The sequence below is a fragment of the Dromiciops gliroides genome, chromosome 6 (assembly GCF_019393635.1).
Source record: "Dromiciops gliroides isolate mDroGli1 chromosome 6, mDroGli1.pri, whole genome shotgun sequence".
In the NCBI taxonomy this organism is placed as follows: domain Eukaryota; kingdom Metazoa; phylum Chordata; class Mammalia; order Microbiotheria; family Microbiotheriidae; genus Dromiciops; species Dromiciops gliroides.
In genome coordinates, this window is record NC_057866.1 from 9,669,330 (window position 1) to 9,683,946 (window position 14,617).

A 14,617-nucleotide genomic window follows, 5' to 3' on the forward strand; every position below is an offset into this window, starting at 1 on the left:
ACATTGTTGTTACCCACTTCAAACCCTCTGATTTATAATTTTTAGTTTTGGAAAAAAACAAACCCTAAAGTTAAAAAAAAAAAGTTTTATTGTTTCTCGGTGGAGAGAGCGTTCACTGAATTTGTGGTCACAGCACCAGAGCTGAGGTCCTTGAAATAATTTGCTATCTGAGCAAACTTGGGTAAGTCACTTAATGGCGGTTTCTCTGGGCTTCAGTTTCTTCTCCTGTAAAATGAGGATTTGGGGCCAGATAAAATCCCTTTCAGGCCAAGATCTAGAATCTTATGAACTACTGCTGAATCTGACCCTCTTTCAAGCTCAGAACAATTGGATTCAATTGGATGCCCTCTGGCATCTTCTGGCAGTGCTGCTGACCACTCAACTTGTGTCTCCCTACCCTCTGCCTCTGACGGTGCTTCCCTACCTTGGTGAATCAGTATAGGGAGCCACCCCTCACCTTTACCCACCAGGATAGGCTCTGGCCAAGTTTCTGCTACTGGTTCCCCCCCCTCCCCCCATCTATGACTTTTACTTCTGTTCCACTAAAATCTCACCTTCTACCCAAAGGCTTCTGGATCCCCCTTTAATGCCCCTGGCTTCTTTCTGCTGATTATCTCCTGTTTCTCCTGTTTGTTTATTCATGGTTGTTTGCACATCACCTCCCCTATTAAGAAGTAAGCTCTTGGGGGCAGCTAGGTGTCGCAGTGGATAAAGCACCGGCCCTGGATTCAGGAGTTCCTGAGTTCAAATCCGGCCTCAGACACTTGACACTTACTAGCTGTGTGACCCTGGGCAAGTCACTTAACCCCAATTGCCTCACTAAAAACAAAACAAAAAAAAAAAAGAAGAAGTAAGCTCTTTACAATCAGGGACTGTCTTTTAGCATCCTCAGCACTTAGTAAATAGTCTGGTTCTTAAGCGACTGACTGTGCAAGGAACAATAATCCATCTGTAGGAAACCATTCCTCAAAAGGATGAGTTCTGGGGGCAGCTAGGTGGCACAGTGGATAAAGCACCGGCCCTGGATTCAGGAGTTCCTGAGTTCAAATCTGGTCTCAGACACTTGACACTTACTAGCTGTGTGACCCTGGTTAAGTCACTTAACCCCCGTTGCCCCGCCAAAAAAAAAAAAAAGATGAGTTTCTCAGCTGTTGGTGCAGTGGACTCTCCTCCTGGACCCAAATGACCCTCCCCCCTCCCCCACTTCCCTATGGGAATTAGAATGGAAGAACCCAAACAGTAGAATGGCTCAAGGCCCCACAACCAGGACTGTGGTGTGCCGTGCCTCCCAAGTGCCCCCCTTGCAGATAGAACGTGTGTCAGATCTAATCTGGATGGAGAAATCAAGGAAAAGTTACACTGAGCTGTTTGTCCTGCAGAGACAGACAGAGAGGTCTGTGGACATTGGTGAAAGGGTTTAGCCAGGAGCATTCCCAGCCCCTGAGCAGCCGACAGGAACAGGTGCCCACTGGATCCAGTTCCAGGTCACACATCCAAGGTGGATGGAAGAAAAGTTTGGCATTCTGGGATAAGGAGTTCAGGGCCCCAGTCAGTGTATTTAGAGAGAAGCAAGTTCAGAGGCCAGCAGCAGTGGGAATGTGGCACAGATATCAGAGGCAGAACAGGATCTTGGTTCCAAGCTTCTAGCCTAGCCTGCAGAACAACCAGGGTAGGAATCTCGGATTAAAGAGGAACCTATAATTCTATCCCTCTGAACTCACAGAGCTTTCCACCTGGCTTTTAGGGGCTGACTTTAGCCCATTTGCTGATTTTTTAAAAATTTAGGGACAGCTAGGTGGCGCAGTGGATAGAGCGCCGGCCCTGGATTCAGGAGTGCCTGAGTTCAAGTCCGGCTTCAGACACTTGACACTTACTAGCTGTGTGACCTTGGGCAAGTCACTTAACCCCCATTGCCCCACCAAAAAAAATAAATTTAAGTTAAGTGACTTGCCCAAGGTCACACAGCTAGTAAGTGTCAAGTGTCTGAAGCCGGACTTGAACTCAGGCACTCCTGAATCCAGGGCCGGCGCTCTATCCACTGCGCCACCTAGCCGCCCCTAAAAAAAAATTATTTTTTAAGAGTACAAAACTTTTTTTTCTTTTCACAGTTACTATTGTTAACTGTTTCCCTCCATCCTATTCCCTTTCCCATGATATTTACTCTATTTTCTATCTTCTTTCACCCTATTCCTCCTTAAAAGGGATTTGCTTCTGACTGCCCCATCCCCCAATCTGCCCTTCCTTCTTTCACCCCTCCTTCCTTATCCCCTTCCCCTCCTACTTTCCCGCAGGGTTAGATAGATTACTCCACTAAATTGAGTGTGTATGCTAATCCCTCCTTGAGCCAACTCTGATGAAATTAAGGTCTTTGAGCCAATTCTGATGAGTGTAAGGCTCATTCATTGCCCTGTTCCTCCTCCATCTATTCCCCCCCCCCACTCCATAAACCCTTTCCTTTTCTTTCCTGTAGACAAAACATTTTTACAAATAAAATGAGAGCTCTAGAAGAAAAAATGTAAAAGAAATAACAATTATGGAAGAAAGAATTGAAAAGGGAATTAAGAGTTTGGCAGAAGAGGCGCCAAGCCTGCCCAGGCAACAAACTCCCTGAAAGTTAGAATAGACCAAGTTCAGATAATTAAAGACATGTACATAAAGTGTTCAGAGGGAGGGAGCACTTACTTATAGCTGGCAGGATGGGGCAAAGCTGAGCTGTGCGTGGACATCATCCTGCCTCCTTGGGTAGAGTAGAAAGATCTGGGAGAATCCAGCTTAGTCAGCTCTGCCACCTATTGACTACATGTCCTAGGCAGGCTACTCTAATCCCTGGGCCTCAGTTTCCCCATCTGTAAAATGAAGGGTTTGTATCAAATTATTATTTTGTTTTTGTTTTTGTAGGGCAATGAGGGTTAAGTGTCTTGCCCAGGGTCACACAGCTAGTTAAGTGTCGAGTGTCTGAGGCTGGATTTGAACTCGGGTCCTCCTGAATCCAAGGCCAGTGCTTTATCCACTGCGCCACCTAGCTGCCCCTGTATCAAATTATTTTGAAGCCTCCTTTTAACTCCATACATTATGGCCAAGTGGTGCAGTGAGATTGGAAGTATCATTATTAGCATTTGGCAAATGAGGAAACTGAGTCCCCGGGAGGTGAGGTGGATAGAATGGATAGAATGCTGGGCCTGCAGTAAAGAAGACCTGAGTTCATCTGATCTCAGACACTTTCTAGCTGTGTAACCCTGGGCACTATCCGCTGCACCACCTGGCCACCCTCTAGAGCCAGTTATGGCGACCATGGCCTCCTCCAATGCCCCCTTCTCCAGCACAAATATCTCCAGTTTTTTCAAGAGTTCTTGCCATGGCCCTTCCCCATGCTGATCACCTTCCCCTTGGATGCTCAACATCCTTCTTAAACTTTGGCACCCAGAGTAACACAATCCTCCCGTTGGGGTCTGACCAAGGGCTCTTACTTCCCTTGCTCTTTACAAGAGGGATCTTTTGGAGGCTTTACATACCCTGTTTATTGATATCTTCTATTTTTACATCACTGTACTCCCCCAACCAAGGAATAAAAAAAAGGGAGAAAACAAAATTTGACGAATTTTGATGATTTCTAATCAAAGAAATAATTCTGCATGCATAGGTGCAGAAGTATTCAGAGCAGTGCTTGTTGTTGTGGCCAAGAAATGGCCCCAGTGTGGCTGCCCACAGGTGGATCACACCAAAGCCTCAGAAGGTAAAGGACTTTTATTTTGCAATAAGAAATGAGGAACATGATGAATTCAGAGAAACTCCGGGAGACTCTGAGGAACCAATGCAGAGATGTGGTAAGTGGTACAGAGATCTACAGAATGGCTACAGTCATGTAAAGGAAAGTAACATCCATGAGACACCAAACTCTCATCAATGCGGTTTCTACCACCTCTCAGAACAGAGGTGGTGGACTAGGGGTGCAGAATGGGGTAGAGTAATGCCCTGACAGGTATATATATGTATTTTTTTTTGCAGGGCAATGAGGGTTAAGTGATTTGCCCAGGGTCACACAGTAGTAAGTGTCAAGTGTCTGAGGCCGGACTTGGAACTCAGGTCCTCCTGAATCCAGGGCCAGTGCTTTATCCACTGCACCACCTAGCTGCCCGACAGGTATAGCTAAGCCCCTGAGAAGCACGTGGACAGGATGAGAGAGCTGAGTGGGTGTCCAGCATTCTGAAGCAGGGATTGCAGTTATAGCTAGAGTGACTTGATCCCTGGGATGTTGCTGAGAGTGAATGTCTTGAGCCAGACACTAGGGGGCGCGCAGAGCTCCGGATTGGTCTGTTTAGACTCACACTTGGGGAATCCAAACATTTGGTCCAACCAGTTGGTGTTTATAGGTAGGGGGAGGAGTTGTGCCTCACACTGAAACACAGCTGGTTGGGTGCTCCGAGTGAACTGGTTTTGACATCCCTAACCTCATCATTCCATCTCTGGCTGGCAAACCTTTGCAAAGGCTAGCTCCCCAAAGAGTAAACCCCAGCCACTTGAGTCCTGTCAAGAGATCCTATTGGCGCCTGTGATTCTAAGGACATTAGAATCCAGCCTCCTCCTTTTACATAGGAAGGAACTGAGGCCCAGGGAGGTTACTCAGCAAGACATACTACAGGGCCTGTATCCAAACCTAGGCCTTGCCTGCATGGATACCAAACATGACTGACCCACTTCCTTTCTTGGGGGGATCCCTGAGATGCTCCGTCAGCATTTTTGGCACCGTGTTTCCCAAGGAATTCTTCTTTGCAGGCCACCCACGCCCACCGTATCCCATTGGTGTCATTCACCACACCACTTCTGCCTTCATTATTTATGTGCTTTGGGTAAACTGAGGTAACCCCTTCTCCCATCTCCATGCTCCAAAGCCCTTTAATGAACTTCAGCTTGTGAGACTCTATAACTCTACCATATACACCACCCATCATCATCGGATTAGAATGAACCTAAGATTTCCTCCAGGTGCCAACTAAAAACCCCACCTTCCGCAGAAGGCCTTTCCCAATCCCCTTGAATTCTGATGCCTTCCTTCTGTCCATTTCCTCCAGTTTGTCCTGTATAAAAGCTTGTCTGAGCATTTGTTTGCATGTTGTCTCCCCATAAGATTGTAGCTCATTGAGGGCAGGGATTGTCTTTTGTCTTTTTGTAGCCTCAGTGTTTAGCACAATGCCTGCTGTCCAACCCTCCCCATCTTGTGGCTTGGGAAGTTGATTTCTGAGCCCAAGCAAAGATAGTTATATCTGCCCTTATTAAATATCGTCTTCCTGATTAGATCCGGCATTTTAGTTGGCCCAGACCTCTTTGCACCCAGTTACCCATTAGGAGTTCTCCCTCTCAGGCTGGTGTCATCTGCCCCTTTGAGAAGCCTGCCATCTTGGCCTCTACCTGAGCCATTGTTAAAAATGTCTTACCACAGAGGCAGCTGGGTGGCGCAGTGGATAGAGCACCCGCCCTGGAGTCAGGAGGACCTGAGTTCAAATCCGGCCTCAGACACTTAACACTTACTAGCTGTGTGACCCTGGGCAAGTCACTTAACCCCCATTGCCTCACTAAAAAAAAAAAAAATGTCTTACCATCCCTCTAATACTGCTCCTTCTGTGGTGACAAGAGACTGTCTCAAAGGGAAAGTGATTCCCTGGTCAGCTCAAATAAGACTATGGGGGGGGGGAAATCACAGGGCAGCTAGGGGGAGCCACAGTGCACAGAGCTCTTGGCCTGGAGTCAGGAAGACCCATCATCCTGTGTTCAATTTCAGCTCCAGACACTTCCTAGCTGTGTGACTCTGGGCAAGTCACTTAACCCTGTTTGCCTCAGTTTCTTCATCTGTAACATGAGCTGGAGAAATGGCAAACCTCTCTAGTGTCTCTGCCAAGAAAACCTCAAATGGGGTCATGAAGAATTGGACACAACTGAAAAACCACAAAAATCCTAACTCACACTCCACCTAGGCACAGGCCTCTCTGCTAAGAGCTGGGCAGCCCTGATTAATCTGGACTATGTCAGAGAAGGTAGGGAGGTCTGACCAAAAATAGTGGCCCTAGGCAACAACACTGCCAAGCATATCCTCTGGTCCACTCTCAGTAACAGGGAAATGATCCTCTATACTCCATGCATGCTGTGAGGGAGGGTCTCAGGTATTCTTTTTTTTAATTAATTAATTATTTTTTTTTTTAAAGTGAGGCAATTGGGGTTAAGTGACTTGTCTAGGGTCACACAGCTAGTAAATGTTAAGTGTCTGAGGCCGGATTTGAACTCAGGTACTCCTGACTCCAGGGCCGGTGCTCTATCCACTGCGCCACCTAGCTGCCCCAAGTCTCAGGTATTCTTAACTGGAGGAGGGGAGAGGGGTGTGTGTATGTGTGTGTGAAGGGGGGAGGGGGTAGGGGATGGAAGTCACTAAAGAGGAAATAACTGATTTGTGGTGGTGGTTAATCATGACATTGGGGTGATATCATGACTTGCAGTGAATTGGATTTAAGTGAGGGAGGGCTGTGCAAGGTCACCAGCCTCACTCTCTCTTCCAGAGCCATCTGGGTTCAGTGGCGAGATATAGATCAGGGTGACTGGAGATGGCCCTGGATATTTAAGGCAATTGGGTTAAGTGAACTTGCCCAGGGTCGCACATCTAGTAAATGTCTGATAATAGAGGTTTGGTAAGGAGGTCCCAAGTCCATGATTTGTCCTCTTCCCATCTCGAGGATCCTGCCCCTTTTGCAGATTTCTTTCTTTCTTTTTTTTTTTTTTGGTGAGGCAATTGGGGTTAAGTGACTTGCCCAGGGTCACACAGCTAGTAAGTGTCAAGTGTCTGAGGCCGGATTTGAACTCAGGTCCTCCTGAATCCAGGACCGGTGCTTTATCCACTGCGCCACCTAGCTGCCCCCCAGATTTCTTTTTTAGTTAAAAAATATTACCAAAGACTAGAATCACAGACTATTGGAGCTGGGAAGATCCTCGAAACACAAAATATTGGATTTGGAGGGACCTGGGAGCCAGTGTGTGAGATCTGGGAGACATCTTTGGAGGCTCTGTCTAGTTTAACTATCCATCCCTAGGACTGTTAGTCACTCAGATGCTCAGTGGCCCCTCCAGAGTGGAGAGACTCCACTGAAACAGCCCATCTGTTGCTGCAAGGGAGAATCCCTGCCCAGTACAAATGGTGTCACAACCTGCATGGTGGAGGAGTTAGCAAATGCGGCCTCCTGGGCTGTCCGCCAGGCCACCAAGGCCTGGCCCCCTAACCTCCAAGCCAGGGAGGCATTGCTCAAGCGTGGTCAGGTCATTGGAAAGGGTTGTTTGACGCTAGCTCTGGACTTGAATCCCGGTTCGGTTGCTTACTAGCCATGACCCCAGCAAGTCCTCTGCCCTCTTTGGGCCTGTTTCCTTCTATGTAAAAGGAGGGGGCTGGACAAATAGCCTCTCAGGCTCCCTTCGGTGCTAGCACTAGGATATGAATGTAATGAAACAGGCATTGGGCATTGGGCTACATGCATTTTTAGACTTGTTTTTTTAAAGACCTCTTGTTCTTACTTCCCAGTCCTTTGTAAGTAGGCTTTGGACACCCAGATCCGTGTACCCTCCACAAAAAATGGTGGAATTGATAAAGTGCACACAAGATGGGGTGTGAAAGTCATATGACTAAGGGGGTGGTGGCCCAGGTTCCCACAAAATGCAAGGCACTTTGTTGGGGGGGGCGGTGTTTCAGAGTCTTTGTGAGGGATTATGGGAGGCCATGCAAAGTCAAGTATATCTCAGCCTTCAGAGAATTCCCATGATTGGGTCAGCTCACAGTTAGGTTATACCTAAGACCAGTTTCATTGGGGTTCCTTTGTTAGGGAAGCGAATTCCCATCTAGCCCCAGCCTCCCCGTCCTGGAATCCTCGAGGGTCACCCTTATCCACAAGACCTGTTGGCTCTTCAAGAAAGCCAGAGTCTACCATTGTCCTGGCAACCACCATCCACTCAGGGATTAGGGAGCAGGGAAGGGAATGGTGGCTGTTATCAGGGGGTCAGCAGGACCCCACAGAGGAACCAGCAGCCCAACCTGGGGGACAAGAAAGGGAGGGAACCCCCAAAGAGAGGGGAAGGATTTGGGGAAGCCTTCCTGGTTTAATCACAAGGCATGTAATGCTGGGAGGGACCTCAGGGACCCAAGGAGCCCAGAAAGGGCTACTGGCTTGCCCAAGGTCACACAGGCTGTAAAGAGCTCCAAACCTGGGTGTTTTGATTTCGAATTGAGGTTCTTTTGCACTGTACCCACCTCCCATTCTGTGCCCTGCAATCTGACCCATCTTTCATTACTCATTTCATATTTATTCAGGAGATCTTTATTAAATGTCAGCGGCATTCAAGGCCCCATGCATGCTAGGGAGGAAATAAAGAAATAACACGTGCAGGTCTCTGCAGCGCTGAGAGGTCGGCAGAGCGGGGTGGGAAGTTTAGGTGAAAGTCCTGTTTGGCACTGGAGAAGCTAGCTGCCACCTACTTCTGGCAAGGTGTGTAAACTTGAGCCTCAGTTTCCCTATTTGTAAAATGAGGAGCTGGGCTAGACAGCTTCTAAGTCCTATGACTAGAAATGGGTTAGAGGCAGGGGTCATGCCTTCAGCCCCTCTGGCCACCCACCTTGGTATCTAGCACATATTAAATACAAGTTTGGTTTTTGAGATGGAGAGACGGGGAAGAGGCTGAGGCAGAAGAGGCGGTCACCAATCCAGCATAGTTTATTGCAATCACAGCTCACTTTTAAGTCGGGGGTGGGGGGGAGGGGCTGACCCCACAGCCACACTGCCTGCTAGGTCCTCCCCAGGGGATAAACAGTCCGTCCCCCCCCCCCCAGGGCTGGGTGGATTCCTGTCGTCAGTCCTTGAGCCTTCTCCATCCTGCCAACTCCTTTGAGAGAGCATCTCCTGGTCACTCACCCCCTGGCTGAAGGAAGGAAGAACTAGGTGCCCCCCACAACTAAGAGAAGTCTGCCAGCCGGAGTCTTTGAGGACGGAGCTGAGGCAGCCTGAGCAAGGATGAGCTTCCTGAGCAAGGATGAGCTGCCTGAGCAAGGATGAGCTGCCTTCACAGTACCTCTGCCCCACGGAGTGCACAGCACTTTCCTGCTGGTGTTTGTTCTTCCCATGGGACAAAGTGGGGAGAAATGGAGGCCTCCAACCACACAAGTGAAGGCTTGGCTATGAGCAATGGAAGGCATCCGTGACCACGTCTCGCCCCCGGGCTCACCCTGAGCCTAGCGCCACCACCTGTCCTGCCCTGTTCTCAGGGCTTTATGTGGGGATCTCCACTCTGTCCAGATCTTGGCGCTGATCCATGATCTGCAGGACGTCGTCCAGTATGGAAGGCCCCAGGTCTACGTGCAGGGAGAGGAGGGAGCTGGCTTGGGACAGGAATGGCTCCTCAGTTCCCTGCTCAGGCATGAAGCCGTTTCGGGGAGAGTCGCTATCCTGAGTCCTCCACAACTCCACGCTCTCGTTCTCCTGGGGGGCTGGAAGTGAAGGCTCTAGGTGCAGGCGGGGTGGCTTGGGCGGGGCTTGAGCTGAGGGCAGGGTGAGGGCCTGGGGCCCACCGATGACTGGGAGGGAGATGGCATTCTTGAGCAGGGGGGAATGCCCATCAGAGAGTCCCAAGGGCTCCCGCCCACAGACCGTGGTGGTCCGGGCAAACGGGAAGGGGATGTTGAAGGTGCCATCTTCCTCCTCCTCGGGCCCCTCGCCCACTGTGCCAGGAAGCAGGTGGAACTTGCCCTGGAGGAAGGAGATGTCGCCAAACATGTCGCCCTCACCACCACTGCCAATATGAATGGTGTGACGGAAGTCACCCAGGGGCGGGCTGATCATGTCTGATGACAGCAGGTCGCGCAGCTTCTCCTTCTTCCCTTTGCGGCTGCCCCGCTTCAGGTAGATGGGCACCTTGGTGGACATGTTACTGTACCATCCACGAAGGGCCCAGTAGAGCAAGGACTGGCTCCCACACCAGGCTAGGATGGTTACTGGAGGGTAGGTGCCCTTAAGCCTCCCCAGTGGGAACAGGACCAAAGAGGGCAAGGGCTAACCTGAACCAGAGTGGATTGAGAAGTCAGCAAGTTGAGGAAAAGTTAACAATGAGTCTTCTAAAAATGGCTGAGGGGCAGAGCAGCAGCCAATGTACTTCCTGGCTGGTGTTAGGAGGCAGCCCTCCTGCCCTGCTCCCTCAGTGGGCAGACGATTGTTTCTCCTGGATCCACAGGTCTGGAAGCTGCCACACTCTGGAAGAGAAGATCCAAGTGAGTGTTTGCCCACTCGGTGGGAAGCTGTCCCCACCATTTCTTGTCCTGGATCCCACCCTTCTATGCCATCCTGTTAGACCAAGTGCCTCTGGTTTCCCAAGAGCTAAAGGGAGGGACTGCAGATCCTAGAACAGAGTGTCAGTACAGTGAAAGGACCTTAGAACACTCTAGAACACCTGAGTTAGAGTAGAGATGGTCAGAGCCAAACCTTATGGATTTAGTGTCACCCCCTCATTTTACAGAGGAGGAAACTGAGGCCCAGAGAGAAGGGGCTTGCTTGAGATGACGCAGCAAGCCTATGGCAGAGCCAGACTGGAACCCAGGCCCCTTGACTCCCAGCTTCTAATCCAGACCGAGCTCCTGCCACAGGTTTCCTCCTACGTCCCGAAATCATGTCATGTACCACAGCCCTTCTGTATGACTTGTGGTTTTCCCTGAGCTCCCAGAGGGCTCAGCTAGGCATCCCACAAGGAGAGCCCCAGCTGGAGCCTCCTCCTAGCACCGCCTTTCCCAAAGCCCTCATTTGTATGGGATCCCAGGAAAAATACAGATAGGCTCATTAATGAGGTGCCCATGACTGACCAGAATCACCCAGTGAGGACCAAGTGTGGAATGGTGGAAGGTCTATGGGGATCTGAGCCAGAGGGGCCGGGCCAGGGCCTGCTGCCACAGCTGACAGGACAAGAAACCTCCAGCATCCTTGAAATCCCATCACAGAGCCAAGGGCGAGGACAGGCAGAAGAGTGGGGGGACCTTTCTCCCTCCCGCTCCTCTCAGCAGCCTGGCCTGTCAGGTCAGTGGGCTGACATCATGCCCATTCTGTCTGCTAGGTGCTGCCCTGGGGGGTAACCTGTAAGATTCACCCCAAATCTGCCCCATTAGCTCTAGAGCTCAGATCCTTCCCAACGCCAAGTTGGGGGGGGGGGGTGGCGCACAACCTCCTCTTGCTCAGCTGAGAGGTTATCGGGCTGTTCCCACAGATCAAGTGGTTTCCACAACAAACTAAGCCCCATGGGTGGGCAGACTTGCTTGCCAGACAGCTGCCTCATTCTGGGCCAGATGTGTACACCCATTTCCAGATGTGGGACTGAACAGGGAAAGAGTGGGATGGGAAGGTGCTGTTGACCAGTTCCTCCCAATTGTCCTGTGGGTGTCAGGCCCCAGGCCGGCCTGTCATCTGAATCACACGAGCTGAGGGAGGGAGGCCTGTGGGAGCCAGGCCACCAGGCTCTGCAGGAAGACCAGGTGGCTGGGAGGAAGAGCCCTGGGTTTGGGGATGAGGGTCTGGGTCCCTCCACTTACTCTGAGTGACTTCAGGAGGTCCCTTTTCCTTTAGGGGCCTCCTGAGGGATTAGCCCCAAATCGGGCTTGTTTCCACCCTGTCCTTGCCTATTGCCCCAAAGCTTTATGAATGAGTGTTGAACATCAACCTGCCTTCCTCACAGGGGAGCACCAAGTGGGGAAAGAGGGCTGACCTGGAGGCCCGAGGCTGACCTCTGGCTCTGCCAACTTCTCAGCTGGGTGCTCTGGTGGACACTCTGAAGCCCCCTGACCTCAGCTGCCTGCTCTAGAAAACTGGCCTCCACCACTTCCTGAGGTCCATTCCAGCTTTGGCCCTATAGGAGCCCCCTGAGGCATCACACAGTGACTAGATGGTAACCTCGGCTGTGGACTCCAACCCCCTTATTTGACAGAGGAGGAAACTGAGGCTCAGTCACCCAAGTCCTTTGACCCTCAGCCAAGGAGACACACACCCACAGACACCAGCACACCCACACCCACACCCAGAATCTTAACCCCTAACTCTCCAGGGGCCTGGGATTCTTCAGGATGAGAATTTTCCCGGAGTGGCCCCGGATTCCCCTTAGGGGCCGGAGCTAAGCGGCTAACTCAAGGGGGCCACTAGATGGCGCCACGCTCTCCCCTGCACCGAGAGCTTGGGGAACAGGGGTGAGAACTTGGGCGTCCTGGTCCTAGCGGGGTTTCACTCGAGGGCGGGAGGGGGGGTGATGGAGAAGGAACGGCCTGGCGCCGGGGCTGCGAGTTCGAGGCTGCCGCCCGTTTGCCTGTGCCTTTTCCTCTGAATGGGGCGGGGGTAGAAGCAGCCCCCCCCCCCGCCCAGGTCAGGGAGGAAGAGGGGACCAGACCCCAGCACTTCACCAGCTACACCTCGGAAGTGGAGGGACCCTCCCCCCCTCCCGCCAGGTGAGCTTCCTGGAGGGCTCGGGGGTCCAGCACGAAGAAAAACGAAGGCGCCCCAGCTCGAGGCTTCCTCCTGAGCCAGGAGCACTCAGGGGGACCTGCTCCGGGCCCTCCAGCAGGCGCTGCCAGCCCGGCCGGCCCAGCCCAGCCCTGCCCTGCCCGGATCTGTTTCAGGGCATGGCTAAAGATAGGCACACACCTCAGCCGTTTTCTAAAAATACGGGGCGCTCTTCCCCTCCCTCCCCCTGGGGCCGGACAGAGTGCGCGGGCCGTGGGTGGGGTGGGGTGGGGGCAGAGGCTTCCACAGCCCAGCCCTGGGCCAGGTCTCGGGATCAGGAGTGGTAGCTGAGGGCAGGCAGGGGGTACTGCGGAAGGGCGCGCTCAGCTGGAAGGCTGGTCCCGGACTGGGAGGGGACCTCGGAGATCCCTGAAGGCAGAAGGGACAACACTGCCGGGAGGGGCGGGGGGGGGGGGAGTGGCGCAGGGAGAGGTGCCCTAAAGTGTGGGAGGGACAGAAAAGGCTGGAAGAGGCGGGAGGATCTGGGAGCCCCCAACCTTCCCCTCCCAAGGAACCCCCACCCCCGATTTGGGCTAGGCCGGGCCCCCCTCCAGCCAGGGAAATTCCGCAGCCTGGCGTGGAGACCTCGCGGTGCCGCCCTCCGGGACGCCCGCCCTGCTTCAGTTCACTGAGCCCGGGGACTTACGGTGAGGTGCTCGCAGCCAAGCTGAGCAGTTCCGGTCCCAGTCCCGGTGCTGGTCCCGGTGCCAGCAGCGCAGGACGGGCGGCGACGGCACAGAAGACCCTCGGCAAGCGGGGACCGAACTGTTCCCAGGCCCGGGGCCAGCAGCTCCGCCTCCGCGGGCCCCGCCCCAGGCCCAGACGAGCCAATGGCCGCCCTGACTCTGGCCCGGCCCGGCCAGGCCCGGCCCGAGCCGGCTCCGCCCCGCCCCGCCAGCTGCTGCTTGGGACCATCCTCTGCCTGGGCCATCGAGGTGGGGTGGGGAGACCGGGGTGGGGTGAGGTGGGAGGAGAAGGAGAGAGTGGGAGGAAAGGGAGTGAGTGTGGGGAGGAGGGAGGAGGGAAGACCCAAGGGACCCAGACCAGCTCGTGTCCGGCCTGGGGCTTGGCCTTGAAGGACGCCTGGGGCCCGTCGGGCCGCGGAGTTCGGACCCGTCAGTCACCCGTCAGTCAGTCACTCCCAAAGGAGGTCAGTCTTGCCCCCACACCCAGTAAGTGCCCTCTGGGTGGCCAAGCTAGGGGCCGGGAGCACACACACAATCCTTGCCTTCAAGAAGCTTACATTCGGTCCGGGCAGGCCCTGGAAGCTCTGGGCAGGAGGCCCTTACCCGGACCTTACCCGCCCCACCTCCCACCCTCCCGCGAGGCCACTTGGAAGCTTAGGCCATTCATTGTCCAGAGCAGTGGTTCTCGAAACTGCTTTGATAATGCTGCTGAAACGTTTCCATTCTGACTGGTAAGGTTTGCTCCCTGTGACCCACATACTTGCTCGCTCTTTAATTATTGAGGGGAGTTCCCAGTTAAGAGTGGAATGGGAACCTGAGCTGAAACAGCTTGAGAACACCGGAGTTCTAATAGTGAGAAGTTAAGGGACCTACCTAGGAGCCAGTAGTAATCAGATCCAGAGCTGGAATCCAGTCTTCCCAGTTTTGTCCATCCTGGCTCTCAGTCGCTAGCCACGTGGCCTATTGGATATACATAAATAGATACCAAATCTACAAAAAGTCAAAAACGTGACTACGGGATTATTTAGGGGAAGGCTGTGGAGCCTGCCACCTCCCACTCAGGTCCCTGGGAAAGTCAATCCATATCCCTGCAGCTTCAGCCCAAGAGCCCAACTGAGGTCATTTGTGAGGGAGAATCTACCAACTCATCTAACCCACTCGTGGCTGGCCCCAGATAGCAGACCCTGGGACAACTTCCTGGGAGCTCTCCAAACATCCTCTTCCCCCGTCCCCTTCCCTAAATGAGCACCTAGCACACAGTAGGTACCAAATAGATGCCTTTCCCTTCCCTAATCATCTTGCCCCCAGGTCTCTTAGCTTTCCTTGGTGGAATGTATGCTTGGGGACAGGCACTGTTTCTCTTCTAAACTTTGTATCCCCAGC

The 14,617-nt window shown here is 52.7% G+C and overlaps 1 protein-coding gene across 1 annotated transcript; it reads right to left on the minus strand.

The window, feature by feature from the left end:
* Positions 1-8,342: 8,342 nt before the first annotated feature.
* On the minus strand, positions 8,343-13,337 carry CDC42EP2 (CDC42 effector protein 2). The gene is made up of 2 exons (XM_043969656.1): positions 13,195-13,337; positions 8,343-10,267 (listed from the first exon to the last, which is right to left on the minus strand). The coding sequence occupies exon 2, from the start codon at positions 9,942-9,944 to the stop codon at positions 9,291-9,293; it is 654 nt and encodes a 217-aa protein (XP_043825591.1). The 5' UTR covers positions 9,945-10,267; positions 13,195-13,337; the 3' UTR covers positions 8,343-9,290.
* Between the last annotated feature and the right edge of the window lie 1,280 nt (positions 13,338-14,617).